At 38.7% G+C, this 14,172-nt stretch overlaps 2 protein-coding genes across 7 annotated transcripts in view; both read right to left on the bottom strand.

Moving 5' to 3' along the window:
• FBXO34 (F-box protein 34) overlaps window positions 1-4,047 on the bottom strand; it is a 72,494-nt gene extending 68,447 nt beyond the window's left edge. For 2 of the 5 annotated variants that reach the window (XM_039321328.1, XM_039321356.1), the window contains exon 1: window positions 2,269-4,047. The gene's annotated coding sequence lies outside the window, so the exon portion shown is untranslated. The other 3 variants (XM_039321348.1, XM_039321364.1, XM_039321338.1) reach the window with 2 other exon arrangements.
• A 7,815-nt stretch (window positions 4,048-11,862) lies between these two features.
• IMP3 (IMP U3 small nucleolar ribonucleoprotein 3) lies at window positions 11,863-13,811 on the bottom strand. Of its 2 annotated transcripts, none has more exons than XM_039321315.1 (2): window positions 13,509-13,811; window positions 11,863-13,069 (listed from the first exon to the last, which is right to left on the bottom strand). In XM_039321315.1, the coding sequence occupies exon 2, from the start codon at window positions 13,059-13,061 to the stop codon at window positions 12,498-12,500; it is 564 nt and encodes a 187-aa protein (XP_039177249.1). In that variant the 5' UTR covers window positions 13,062-13,069; window positions 13,509-13,811; the 3' UTR covers window positions 11,863-12,497. The 2 variants fall into 2 exon arrangements, with proteins under 2 accessions (XP_039177249.1, XP_039177240.1); XM_039321306.1 differs by having other exon boundaries at window positions 11,863-13,079; window positions 13,509-13,807.
• Window positions 13,812-14,172: the final 361 nt, after the last annotated feature.

Raw genomic sequence — 14,172 nt, 5'->3', positions numbered from 1 at the left:
CTTACATAGAATGTGATGGTTGCAGATTGTTCAGTCCTTACTATTGTAGGATTCCCGAAGAGGGTTTTAATATCAAATATCTCACTCCCATTGTCTATTACCATGCTGAATTGCACTTACAGAAGCTGCAGTCCAATATATCTGAAGGGTACTAGTCTAAAGAAGGCTATGATAGAGGCTCAAGAAGAAGCTGAAATTGTAATTGAACATAATATCTAATTGATACTACTTCTCAATTTCCCAGTAAAAAAACAGTGATATGAATGTCTTATGACAGAAAAGGAACAGACAAGAAAACTGCCCTAGCTATCACTGCTTGAAGAAAAAACTATTTAAAAGTAAGCAATAGCAATAATAGATGGAGCATTTTAAAGGATGAATGGCTGGAGTTTCCTCAACAGAAGCAGAAATGTGAAAATAAATTTTTCATCACATGCTAAGCTTTCCAGAGAGTTTGCATTTATATAGCTTTAAAGCAGGAGTAAAATATTTTTTCTGCCAAAGGCTGCATTACACAAAAACTCTACAGGGAATCATGTTATGGGCAATATTGAAGCAAGCAATATATAAGCCACACTCCAAAATAGATGGAAACACCCTTCTGCACTTCTTTGTTCTTTTCTTTCTTTCATATTTTTTTCTTTAATATCTTCTCTCTCTCAAACAAAAGGTTCCAGAGAAGGGACTAACAGATTTTATCAGAAGTCTGAACAATTCTATTTCATTGGATTTTTGGAATTAAACCAAGACTTGAATGCTGCCCTAGAGCCACATGTGATCCATTCCTGTGTAAACAAATGTATAAGTAAAATCTAAAAACAATCTTATAAACCTTGCAACTACACAGGAAATGAGAAAGTCATTCATTTAGAAGAATCAAGAAACTGGTTCTAGCATCATAGCATTATTCACGCATATAAACGCTAAAATATGCTACAGCAAGAACCGAATCAAACATAAGAGCTGCCACTATTATGGACAAGAACACACATGAACGTACCCAAAATACAACCACCAGACTTTTAGACTGATTTATAATTCCCATTTTTCCACAACCACCACATTCAACTGTAATTCTGGTTTAAAGCTATTTTTTTTTAACAGTTGACATAAACTCAGCTAAAAGATGGGGGGGGGGAGAAGGGAACTGAGAACAAAAAAATCAATTCTTAAGTCTTTCATTTGGAATGAAACTGATGACACATCATACATTGATTTTACCTGTAGGCATAAAAGAGTGTCTACATAAGTACATACAGGATCTCTCCTACACACTGAAGCTGTTCTCTAAGGTGCAAAGATGCACCAGTTTCTTCCACATTCTGGAAACACAGACAGACACAGAAAAATAATACTGTAAATTCAAAAATCACAGATAGCAGCCCTTGGAATATAGCTAGCTGATCATTTTGTTAGATTTTACCAATTCCTTTGACTGGGATTCCAACCCTGCATGAGGTAAATGGTATGTCTTGTAATTATTGCAGTGGAGCAGATAAAAATCTGCTCCATTAAATTTTGATTCAAAGATTTGGGAAAACCTTAATTATGAATGAAATGAATTGTTATTCCAAAGCCTAGTCCCAGATCCCTCACATCAGTATTTCCCAATATCAAATGATACTTCCAAATCTTGCAAGCAAGAGCAGCATCCCCAATTCTGCACTTCCTTCTGCATGAAAAAGGTTAGAGAAGACCTCTTTGGGTTTTTGTTTTTGTTTTAAAAAACAGCCGCCTTTTTCAACTATGAAAGCGAATACAGTCAGCATCTTAAACCAAAATCTAAACATGGAGACCTTCATCTCTCATCCAGAGAGGAGGTCTCTTTCAGAAGCAGAAACTCCAAAACCGATCTCGATTTTATATAGTCAGAACATTATTTTCCTTCCTTTCCTTTCCACTATCCCCCACGACCTTCGAATATGGAGAAAAAATTCAAATCCCTAACCCTTAATGATAGACAAGGAAAGGAGTCCCCACCCCAAATTTCTCCATACCGGAGCGGAGCGGGTCTTGCTCCTAAACTCATCATTTCCCCCTCCAGCATCTTAGATATAGGAAAAATCCGATGGCCATTCTCCCAAATTGACCGGGGGACGGGGGGGAAGCAGGTCTCCGAGGCCGCTTCTTCCGAAATGTGTCCTTGAATGATGGTGGCATCAGGCGTGGAGAAAGTGGACCCCGGGCCCGCCGGAACGGGAATAGAGGCAGTTGAGTCCAGGCGACTACGGCGCCAGCCGTTTCTAAAGGGGCCTGTGGGTGCCTTACCTAACGAGGAGGCAAACCGAGCGGCCAGCTCCAAAGGGGCCTCCGCCGTCTCCCGCCGCGGTTCGCTTTGCCGACGTCTCTTCTGCCCCTTCCCTCGCTCGGCCCCAACTCGGGGGGGAGGAGCCTCCGCCGAGGCCTCTCGCCAATCCAGGCCCGAGGCGGAGCCGCAATACCGAGCCCCGAACCTCCCGAGCCCTAGGTTGGCGCCGGGCCAGGCGAGGAGGCCCTTTTTGACCCCGGCGGTTTCCTCCACCCGCTCCCCTTCCTCCGCCGTGCCAGGAACCAGCGGACCAGCCGCCCACTTCTGAGTGAATTTCAGGCCGCGCGCCAAGTTGAAGCCGCCAAATATACACAGCTCCCGCCACCGCCACCGCAGCAGCAGCACAAAAGCCATGTTCTTTTACGACATGAATATATAGCAAAATGGTATGTGTTATGTATGTGTACACTTTGAGAGCAAGAAACTATATTTCATTTTTAATATGTGCCAATGTGCCCACAGTAAAAAATGACAATAAAGGTTATCTATGTTCAGCAGTAGAACAGGCTGGTAGCACATTCGCTTAAAAGCCAGGTGTCGACCTTTGGACCAAGTTGCTACCGGTTTGGCTTCGTTTAACATTACATGCTGATTTTAGATGCAGGTTTACACCTTTTTAAAATCAGGTACGAACCTGGTTTTTTTTATTCAGTATGTTAATTTTGGGACAAGCTAATACTGCACTGTTTTATTTTTTAAAAACCAGGAGCTCCTATATTTTTTGCAATCATCGCTCCCTTTAACGTAATCTTAATGTACATAGTCCCCTAAAAAATCCAAACACCAAACTGAACACACAAAAAACAAGAAAATACAATTAAGCTTTGGGAAAGGCAGATTTATTTTAAAAATGTACAACTAAAGGATTCTGCAAACCTTCCTTGGAGTCTCTACATACCCAAAGGATATAGCTCACAATTGGGAACCCTGTTTTAAACCTTGGTATAGCCTATTAAAGCTGGGTTGCTTGTTTTCTTAAAAATGTAATATTAACTTTAATGGCAGACTGATAACATCTTTTTTTAAAACATAAGCTTAGGTGCAGCATGTTACCAGCCTCATTTGCATTGCCAAGGATTCATATACCATTATTAAAAATCAAAAATAGCATGTTGTATATTTTTCTCCAATCAGTAAGCCTATCTCTCTTTTATGATCTTTCCAGAGATACATGAAAATATCACTGTTGTTTCCTTATAGTCAGGAGATTTAATCTCTGCATTTCTCAAGATTTTTAACTACCGAATAATACTCCTTTATCACTATGGTGCTTGTTTTAATGAGAAAAAATGATTGGCTGCAGATGCTGCACCAATTGTTCAAGGTGGCACATTTTCCAATCAAGGGATATGAAGAGAACTGAGAAAAACCTCTCACGGAACAATTTAGAAAACTAAAGGAATAGCATTGGAGAAGACAAAATATAGTGGCTGGATTGACACATTATGGTTAAGACTTGGTTTGTAAAGCTATTTAATTGGATTTCCTGCTTTGTCTTTATATGAACCAGGCAAACCAGATTCTAGTTTAATGGGGAATTTCATGTTCCTAATCTTAACCTTTTTATTTTTCAATTACTGTTATGCAACATTCCTTCCATTAAATCTATATGTATGCATAATCTTTTAATTTTTTTAAAGTGAAACATTTGATATTTACATTCTGTAGTTGTGAACATCCCAGATAACCACAATGAGATGGTCACTGACCTCAAACCAGATATCCTAGAATGTGAAGTGAAATGGGCCTTAGAAAATCTGAGCAACAACAAAGCTAGTGGAGGTGACAGTATTCCAGCTGAGCTATTCAATATCCTAAAAGACGATGCAGTAAAAGTGCTACACTCAATTTGCTGGCAAATTTGGAAAACTCAATAGTGGCCACAGGATTGGAAAAGGTCAGTTTACATTCCAATTCCAAAGAAAGGCAATGCCAAAGAATGTTCAAACTATCGCACCATTGCACTCATTTCACATGCTAGTAAAGTTATGCTTAAAATCCTACAAGCTAGACTCCCGCAGTATGTGGATCGAGAACTACCAGAAGTACAGGCAGGATTTCGAAGAGGCAGAGGAACTAGAGATCAAATTGCCAACATACGCTGGATCATTGAGAAAGCTAGGGAGTTCCAGAAAAACATCTACTTCTGCTTCATTGACTATGCAAAAGCCTTTGATTGTGTGGATCACAACAAATTGTGGCAAGTTCTTAAAGAGATGGGAGTACCAGACCATCTCATTTGTCTCTTGAGAAACTTATATGCGGGTCAAGAAGCAACAGTGAGAACTGGACCCGGAACCACTGATTGGTTCAAAATTGGAAAAGGAGTCCGGCAAGGCTGTATACTGTCGCCCTGCCTATTTAACTTATATGCAGAGCACATCATGAGAAAGGCAGGGCTAGATGAATCAAAAGTTGTAATTAAGATTGCCGGGAGAAATATCAACAACCTAAGATATGCAGATGATACCACTCTAATGGCAGAAAGTGAAGAGGAACTAAAGAGCCTCTTGATGCGGGTGAAGAAGGAGAGTGCAAAAGTTGGCTTGAAACTCAACATTAAGAAAACCAAAATCATGGCATCCGGCCCTCTCAATTCCTGGCAAATAGATGGGGAAGAAATGGAGGTAGTGACAGATTTTAATTTTCTGGGCTCCAAAATCACCTCAGATGGGGACTGCAGCCAAGAAATTAAAAGACGCTTGCTCCTGGGGAGGAAAGCTATGGCAAATCTAGACAGCATACTAAAAAACAGAGACATCACCCTGCCAACAAAAGTGCGTATAGTCCAGGCCATGGTTTTCCAGTTGCAATGTATGGCTGTGAAAGTTGGACCATAAGAAAGGCTGAGTGCCAAAGAATTGAGGCCTTTGAACTATGGTGCTGGAGAAGACTCCTGCGAGTCCCTTGGACTGCAAGGCGTTCAAACCGGTCAGTCCTAGAAGAGATCAAACCCGACTGCTCTTTAGAAGGCCAGATCCTGAAGTTGAAACTCAAATACTTTGGCCACCTAATGGGAAGGAAGGACTCACTGGAGAAGGGCCTAATGCTGGGAAAGATTGAGGGCAATAGAAGAAGGGGACGACAGAGAATGAGATGGCTGGATGGAGTCACTGAAGCAGTAGGTGTGAACTTAAATGGACTCCAGAAGATGGTAGAGGACAGGAAGACCTGGAGGAACATTGTCCATGGGGTCGCGATGGGTAGGACACGACTTCGCAATTAATAACAACAACAAGTTGTGAAGTCAATCTGCTTTTACAGTACTCCAAATGGAAAGTTAACTATTCAGTCATTTGAATCAGATTTTTCTGAAGAAATCTAAAGGTTTTGGCTTTATGCAGCTAATAGATCTATATCTATCTACCTACCTACCTACCTATCTAAACCAGGGGTTCTCAACCTTAGTAACTTTAAGACTTGTGGACTTCAACTCCCAGAATTTCTCAGCCAGCTCTGGTTGAGGAATTCTGGGAGTTGAAGTCCACAAGTCTTAAAGTTGGCAAGGTTGAGAACCCCTGATCTAAACATTTATATAGACAAAATAGGATCAAATAATTTGAGGGATCATCCATCTTCCATGTTTGCCTCCAGTAAAAGCTGGCAGAGTTGGCATTCTTTGGTTCCTCTCAATTCAACAGTGCCATCTATTGGAGCCCAGGAAGAATGCCTTCTTTGCCACAATGCTTGCCCTCTAGAAATCCATGTTGAAAATATTTTCAGAAAGTTGAGATATTTAGATATTTTAAACAACAACTCCTTCCATTATACAATTTGATTCTTTAAAGGTTGCTGTTAAATGCATTTTTCTGGAACATAAAAAATCTGAACAAGAGAACTTCAGTTAGGGTTCCTCTGTGATCTGTACATGTGAAGGTTAAGCAAATACAGATATTGGACTTGAGTTACCTCACAGACATTGTACCAATAGTTTTGAGGCTTACCTGTTCACTGAATAAGAAACAATAGTCTTCACTAGTTCTCTGGATGAAGTTGATAAATGACAAAACTTTAAATGACAATGCTCATGATCTATTATAGAAAAAGCTTATCTCACCTAAGCTGTTCCTACAGAGAAAACAACTTTAAGCACCATTAACAAATACAGTTTTATCTCCAGATAATTTTAAAATAAATTTGCTAAAATTCTTAGAATTATAGAGTTGGAATGTATCTCATTTAATCCAGGGGTCCCCTAATCTTGGATCATTGACTGGGACCAGTACTGGTCCGTGACCTGTTAGGAACTGGGCCACATAACTAGAGGTGAGCGGCAGGGGAAAGCAAGCGAAACTGCAAAGTTAATTACAGCTATATCAGCCAAGCCTAGACTCTCTTACCTTCTTTAACCTCTTTTACTTGTAAGAACCAGCAAATGGAATGAAGCTTTGGCCTGAGATCTAAAAAGGCATTATAACTGGAGTGTTGCCCTTTACTGAATAACTAGTATAATCCAAACGTCCTCTAAGCATGTCTATATTTGCAACATATACCATTAACTTAGTAAATATGTACCTAGTTATTTGCAATTGGGCAGTATATTTACACACACACACACACACACACACACACACACACACACACAAAACAATAATAATAATGAAATTAACCAGTGGAATGGCTTGCCTCCAGAAATTGTGGATGCTGCACCACTGGAGATTTTTATTAAAATATTGGCAGCCATTTGTCAGAAATGATATAGGATCTCCTGCTTAAGAAGGGTTTGGACTAGAAAATCTCCAAGCTCCCTTCCAACTCTATTATTCTGTTAATATGATAATAAAATAAATATACTCCTCTTCGTTTGTAAATACTAGTACAGTATTAATGGTACCACTACAGTGAGGAAAAAAAGTATTTGATCTGCTGATTTTGTATGTTTACCCACTGACAAATGATCAGTCTATAATTTTAATGGTAAATTTATGTTAATGTTAATAGTGAGAGCCAGAATAACAACAAAAATTCAGGAAAATGCATGTATAAATTGTTATAAATTGATTTGCACTTTAATGAGTGAAATAAGTATTTGATCCCTTATCAATCAGCAAGACTTCTGGCTCCCAGGTGTCTTTTATACAAGTAACAAGCTGAGATTAGGAGCACTGTCTTAAAGGGAGTGCTCCTAATCTCAGCTTGTTACCTGTATAAAAGACACCTGTCCACAGAAGCAATCAATCAATCAGTGATTCTAAACTCTTCACCATGGCCAAGACCAAAGAGCTGTCCAAAGATGTCAGGAAAAAGAAAAGACTATCGCGAAGTAGGTTGGTGAGAAGGTGACAACAATTGGTGCGATTATCTGCAAATAGAAGAAACAGAATAACTGTCAATCTCCCTCGGTCTGGGGCTCCATGCAAGATCTCACCTTGTGGAGTTTCGGTGATCATGAGAATGGTGAGGAATCAGCCACAGAATTACATGGGAGGATCTTGTTAATGATCTCAAGGCAGTTGGGACCATAGTCACCAAGAAAACATAATCCCATAGAAAAACTATATAGGGAGCTGAAGGTTCGAACTGCCAAATAATCAGTCTCGAATCCTTAATAACTTGGAGAGGATCTGCAAAGAGTAGTGGGACAAAATCCCTCCTGAGATGTGTGCAAACCTGGTGGCAACTACAAAAAACATCTGACCTCTGATGGCCAACAAGGGTTTTGCCACCAAGTACTAAGTCATGTTTTGTGAAGGGGTCAAATACTTATTTCACTCATTAAAATGCAAATCAATTTATAACTTTTTTGAAATTTGTTTCTCTGAATTTTTTGTTGTTATTCTGTCTCTCACTGTTAAAATAAACCTACCATTAAAATTATAGACTGATCACTTCTTTGTCAGTGGGCAAACATACAAAATCAGCAGAGGATCAAATACATTTTTCCCTCACTGTACCCGTAATTAAGAAAGAGCCAATTTTTTCCTCTGTTAATCAAGCTACCAGTTGGCTTTCCTCTGGTTGGTAAAACCTCATGTACTATCACTATAGTATCTGAGATCATCTACAAAGGGCAGACAAGGTCCTGCTATACCTCCTCTTGTTTGTCATCCACATTTCCCAAATCATGCCCTCCTCTGCTTTAGATGAGTCTTATCATCCCAGGAACAAAACCAAGCTTCAGCAGTACTGCCATGTCCATTTTAGATTAATCAGTTCTACCAGCTACTAAAACCAGCAGTTAATCTTCAACAGACAGAGCTGTTGTGATTCTCTTAGATGTCAGCCAGGGTATATCTCCCTTTAGTTCTCTTCCCCTTCTTTTTCCCACAGTTCCTATAATTTAAGATTTTACCAGCCTTATAGCTCTTTTGTTTTTGCATTTCTGCAGAGAAACACAAGCCAAAAAGATGACAACTGCAGGACTGTCACAGCATTGGTCATTCTCATTTACATTCAGCTTATATTCATTATTTGCTACTTCTTGTTTTACCCTACACATTTCTTAAGGAACACATTCCCACTGTGTTCAACTTTGTTTCTTTTGACATATTCAAGTTTAGGTCCATGTAACAAAATAGTCTTGTACTCTTATAAATAACCCTTCTAGCTTCTTTTGACATTCATTCCACTCAACAAATACATAGATGCACTACTCTTTACCCATAGCTGCATGTTTTAAATTTAAAATGGCTTTAAATTGGCCACTTTTACAGAGATATATAACGTATTTTAGTAGGTCACTAACTATACATTTCACATTGTATGTTTTTCGGTGGAAATTACCTGAATTTGTTTGTTTTTTTATTTTCAATTTGTTAGTAACTTCAAAAATCTCATCTATTGCTACTAATATTTGCCACAATTCCTTAGTATCTCAGTCTTCCTTTTTTTAAAAACAAAACGTTCATTCATTCAAGACACCTCAGTCAAACAAATCTAAGCAACCAATTCAGGCCCAACAACTCCTATAGTAAAAATAGCTATCAAGATTTCATTAGTTTCTTTGCAGCCTTAACATTTCTTCCTACAATAATCCAAATAAATTACTTGCCAATGTTCTTTTGACTTCTATTATTTCTGATTATCTTTAGTAAACCTTACCTTCTTTCTTCTGTGTGGTACTTTTCCCTTAAATAACACTTGCTTTCAGAAAGGCCTTAAAAACATGATTATTTCGGAATATCCAGAGAATTTTTAGAAGGAGGGTAAAATTTACTCCGCAATTATTTTTGTTAGGTATTGTTACAGATTGTGATACAAAGGAGGTTGTATTGATGTTAAATTTGATCACAGCCGCTAGGCTGTTAGTAGGACAATATTGGAAGAAGGAATCCTTGCCTACATTGCAGGAATGGTTTCTTAAAGTAGCTTATCTGGCGGAAATGGCAAAGATCTCGGCTTTCTTAAAGCAACAAACGCAAGAGAAGTTTTTTGCTGTTTGGGATAAATGGATAAAATTTATACAATTTAGATTGGGTATACAAAAATATTATATAGTTTTTTCATAAGTTTTATTTTTATATATATTATAGATAATTTTTTTATATATATAAATATAAAGTTTTTAATTTAATTTTTATTTTTACTTTTTAAGCCTATATTCTGCTCTGGGAAGCTCGGGGGGGGGGGGAAGGGAGGGGGGGTTTTTTTTGGGAGGGGTGGGGTTTTTTTTTCTTTTTTTTTTCTTTTTTTATATGTATTGTTTAGTTTTATTTTTTTGTATATGTTGTCTCTTGTTTTGTATTCTTTTTTCTTTTTTGTAAAATTTATAAAACTTCTAATAAAAAAAAAAAAAAAAAAAAACATGATTATTTCCCCAAATACTGGGGTCAAGATGAGTAGTTCCCATCAGGAGAGAATATGAATGTGAGTCAGATCCACTTAGTATTACTATTTATTCTTGATTACTATTGTAATTTGGTTATTTCTTATAAGCTGTCGAAAGTTGCATTGTTCAAGTTGGGCGGGCATACACACAGACACACACAGATACACGCATGTGTAGCTTCGATTAGTGGGATCTAGGAAAATAACCTTCTCTGCTGTTGCTCCCACCTTATGAAATATCATCCCCCGGAAGTGAGATTGGCCTCATTTTCCTGGCCTTCCTTGTATGTGGGCATCCAGGAATGCCATGCGATCTTGAGTGTGGTTGGTACCTTGAGGGTGCTTCCTCCACCTTTTAACTTTTTTTTTTCTTGTTCCTTATCTTGTTTTAAGTCTATTTTAATTGTACCTTTTTATGATTTTATGATCTTTACCTGGAATCTGTCCAGAACCATCTAGATAGCAAGATGGGTAGTAACTAAATTTGATAAATAAATATGGTCAATATTGACCTCCGAGAGTTATTTGAAGTACTGTTAGTTAAAGTAGCATTTATTATTTTCATATAATGCATGTTTGAGGGTTGATGAACAAGCTCAAACTTCATAAAGGTGTTGATGAGTTGAAGAATTTGGGGATTGCAATCACAATCTTAAGAATGAATCCAGCCAGCTCTAATTTTTCAGTAAATAATGGCTTAGCATATTGTGTAAAAACACCCTTAATATATTTTACTATTGTTATTACTCAATTCAATTCCCTTTTAAGGAAGAAATGCCTTTCTCAATGGATTTTGCAAATGTTTTGTTTTCCTCTAAGAATGGAAGATTACCTATTGTATTCTCTAGGACATGGGTCTCCAACTTCTGGGCCTGGCCCACTACCCGGCCACAACCCATTCAGAACCGGGCCACGTGAATGTGAGTGCGCATATACATGCACAGCTCCACTTGTGAGTTGCGGGAGCTCGTGCTCATCCGCAAAGCTCCATTTACGTGAGTGGCGACCACTTGCACAGAACCATCCCCTCTCCCATTCAGAACTGCACTGCACAAGCAGCGGGTGAGTGCATGTGCATGCGCAGCTCCAGTTGTACAAGTGGCAGGCATTCACATGCAAAATTCCACTTGCGCAACAGTGAATGCTCGTGTGCAAAGCTCCATTGTGCACATGCTCGCTCTTCTGGCTGGGGACCACTGCTCTAGGACAAAAGTTATCATTATTGTCAACTGCATCTCAGTAATTACAGGTAATGTGCAGACAACAAAGAATTTTGTTCACTGAATAGTGCTTTACTGACTTGAAGTTGCTATGACCAGGAGTTGAAATTGAAGGACAAATTAAGCATAGTGGTCTTGGCAGTAACTTCTCAAGCATTCATTTGCTTTTGTAATGGGTTTTTTATGAAAATGCAAATAAGTCAATCATAGAAAGTGAACAGTTTTCGGCATGTATATGCCAGAATTCAACTTTTAAATTCACCATTTAACAACCAAAGGCTCAATCTATGTGTTAATTTCATCATTTAGCTTTGCTACCAATAATAATAGGTTCATGTAAATACTGAGCCTTAAGTTATTGCTCTACCAGTATCATAGGTAGCTAAAGCTTCACAGTCCTTTAGTTCCAATCTGCAGTTTATTACAGGATTTAATAAGCACATTTGTTTTAAACTGCAGAAAGCTGGGAGTAAATTTTAAGAGATTTTACAGACAACACAAAAAAATTAAATATCTTTACGCTCCAAAACTGAAATCAAAATTAATGTTTTGAGGTATTATACAATATAACCATAATCAGAGTAAATTTATTTCCATTATCATAGATGCTATGGATAACATAAAGACATACAATCAATAACCAGTTCAAAATCTTAAGTTCCAGCCAATAGTTTAACATTGGCATAACAGCTTGTACGTTAATAGAGAACATGTTACTATAGAAACAAACAGAACATAAGCTTGTTCAGATGCCAAGAAAAAATAAATCTTAAAATGACTGCATAGATTTGTTGTAGGCAGCCATCCAAGTTGTGATCAAAAGGGAATAATAAAGTCTGTTTTAATTAAAGTATTCTAGAAGAAACAAGATTTGATACTATCTTCTGGAAAGAGGTCAGATGCAATCCAGTTAATCTTCAATGTCATCCAAAATGAAGTCAATAAAAAGGAATACACAGGATGTTTTGCAAGATGCCCATATGAGATTGTTGTCCCCCACTTCTGACAGAAAACCTAATCATGCAGTGATAAAAATGGCACCTGATCACAAATGAATGTGTTTGGTTTACAGTCTGTGTACAACTATACACTGTATACACAACTAAGCAAGCAAAACAAATAAAAGACATCTCCTGAAGCTGAGTTTAACTGAGTTATTTAAGGTGTAATCACCCAAATGCATAACCAAAGAAAGGTTGTTCTTAACAAATGAGATCAAAATCATCCCGTTCCTGATTGTAGTTGAGTACATGTTGTCGGATGCGAGAGGAATCAGTCCAGGTAATAAAATCCTCCATGGCCCTGGTTACCAAGAATGCAGGGTCTGTTACAACTTCTGGTCCCACCCGAATATGTCCTTGCTCCACAAAGGTAACAGCAGATTTCAAGTTTTGCGCCATACGGAGCTTTATGAGCAGACAAGGCAAACGGCGACGGCAGAAGGAAGAGGCTGAGACTCGATCACACTGCTCAAGAGAGCTCTTAGAGGGTACCACACCCATGGTATAAAGCTTCTCCAGAAGAGCAGCAGTGCTCCTAGCACGGAAACCCGCTGATTCTGGTACATCACCCAGGTCTCTGATTCGGCGTGCTAGGTCCCGAACAGCCCGACTAAGCTGATTGTAGCGAGTGTAATCTTCCCTCCGCTGTATACGGTAACGACGAAGCACACGCAGCTCAGCTAGATTGCCTGATGCAGCTTCCCAGTTCACCAGGTCTAGCTTCTTGAGAAGCTTCTGCTCATGAAATTTCAGTTTCCGCACCATGCTCTTCTCTTTGATTGCCTCAAGGGGAGAAACATGTTTAACTTATTTTTTACACCAAGATGCCTTTAAAAGACCAAAATGTTCTAAGTTCAGTATCATAAACATGTTAATAAAATAAATGAAAATACCTGCTGCTCACAAGAAGCAGGTTTCTACCAATGCAGCTAACAGTTTATAACGACGCACCAGAACCTCATAAAAAAGTTCCATTTTTTTACCTACAGATCACAATTTAAGAGATTTTATATAGGCAAGAAGGGATAGGATAAGTTACGTACACCAAGTCTTGAGATTCTGAAGCACAGTTGAGCACGGAATATTTAACACACTTCTTTGAGAGTGGGTTCCCTTACTTCCGAGTTGATATGCATAGGGTGCATTGCCCTCCTTCCCCTCCCCGGCTTTGGATATCTAAAAAGCGACATCTGCTTATCAAATTCTACTTACCGGCTAGTTACGCCTTCAATATGGAAAAAAAAAAAAACCCAATACGTAAAAATCCCGAACTTGTAATACAGCGCGTGCCCGGAATGTAACACGAATTCCCACGCGGGAGAAGAAAGCAGCACGTCTTCCTTTTCCGGTCCCGGAACACCAGATAAGCCCCGGGTTTTTTGAGCATAGACTTATGAAACAAGACGGGATTCACACCGGTCACTTCCGAGTTGGCTTGGGATGTCCTTAGCCGCCATAACAAACAAGTGGAAAGTGGGGCAAGAAAGGCTTAAAGAACTTTTACTGCAGTATACTAAAGTCATTATTCATCTTAGTATCTGTTCTGAGGAAGCAATTGGGAGATGGGTAATTATTTTGTTAAGTTTACTAAACGTTGTTCCAATCGTTAACTAGCTTTGAGGGGCAAACAATAAGTAAACATGATTAAAACAAGAAAAATACCCGTTACATAATAAAACATTCCTATGACGAGGACTCATAAAGCCCTTATCCTTATCCTAATAGTAATCGAATAGAATTGAAAACAATGGGCTGGGCAGTGTTTTTCCAGCAGTCAGAATGACCCCACATGCTAATTCTCAAGAGAAGAGTATAGAAAAAGCAAAACAAAAACAAAACCTGCCGGAGGGCTGACAATTAAAACAGCGTTCCCCAG

Source organism: Crotalus tigris, unplaced genomic scaffold, assembly GCF_016545835.1.
Source record: "Crotalus tigris isolate CLP2741 ecotype Arizona unplaced genomic scaffold, ASM1654583v1 scf7180000017605.3043972, whole genome shotgun sequence".
Lineage (NCBI taxonomy): Eukaryota > Metazoa > Chordata > Lepidosauria > Squamata > Viperidae > Crotalus > Crotalus tigris.
This window is presented reverse-complemented; position numbering and strand designations above follow the sequence as displayed.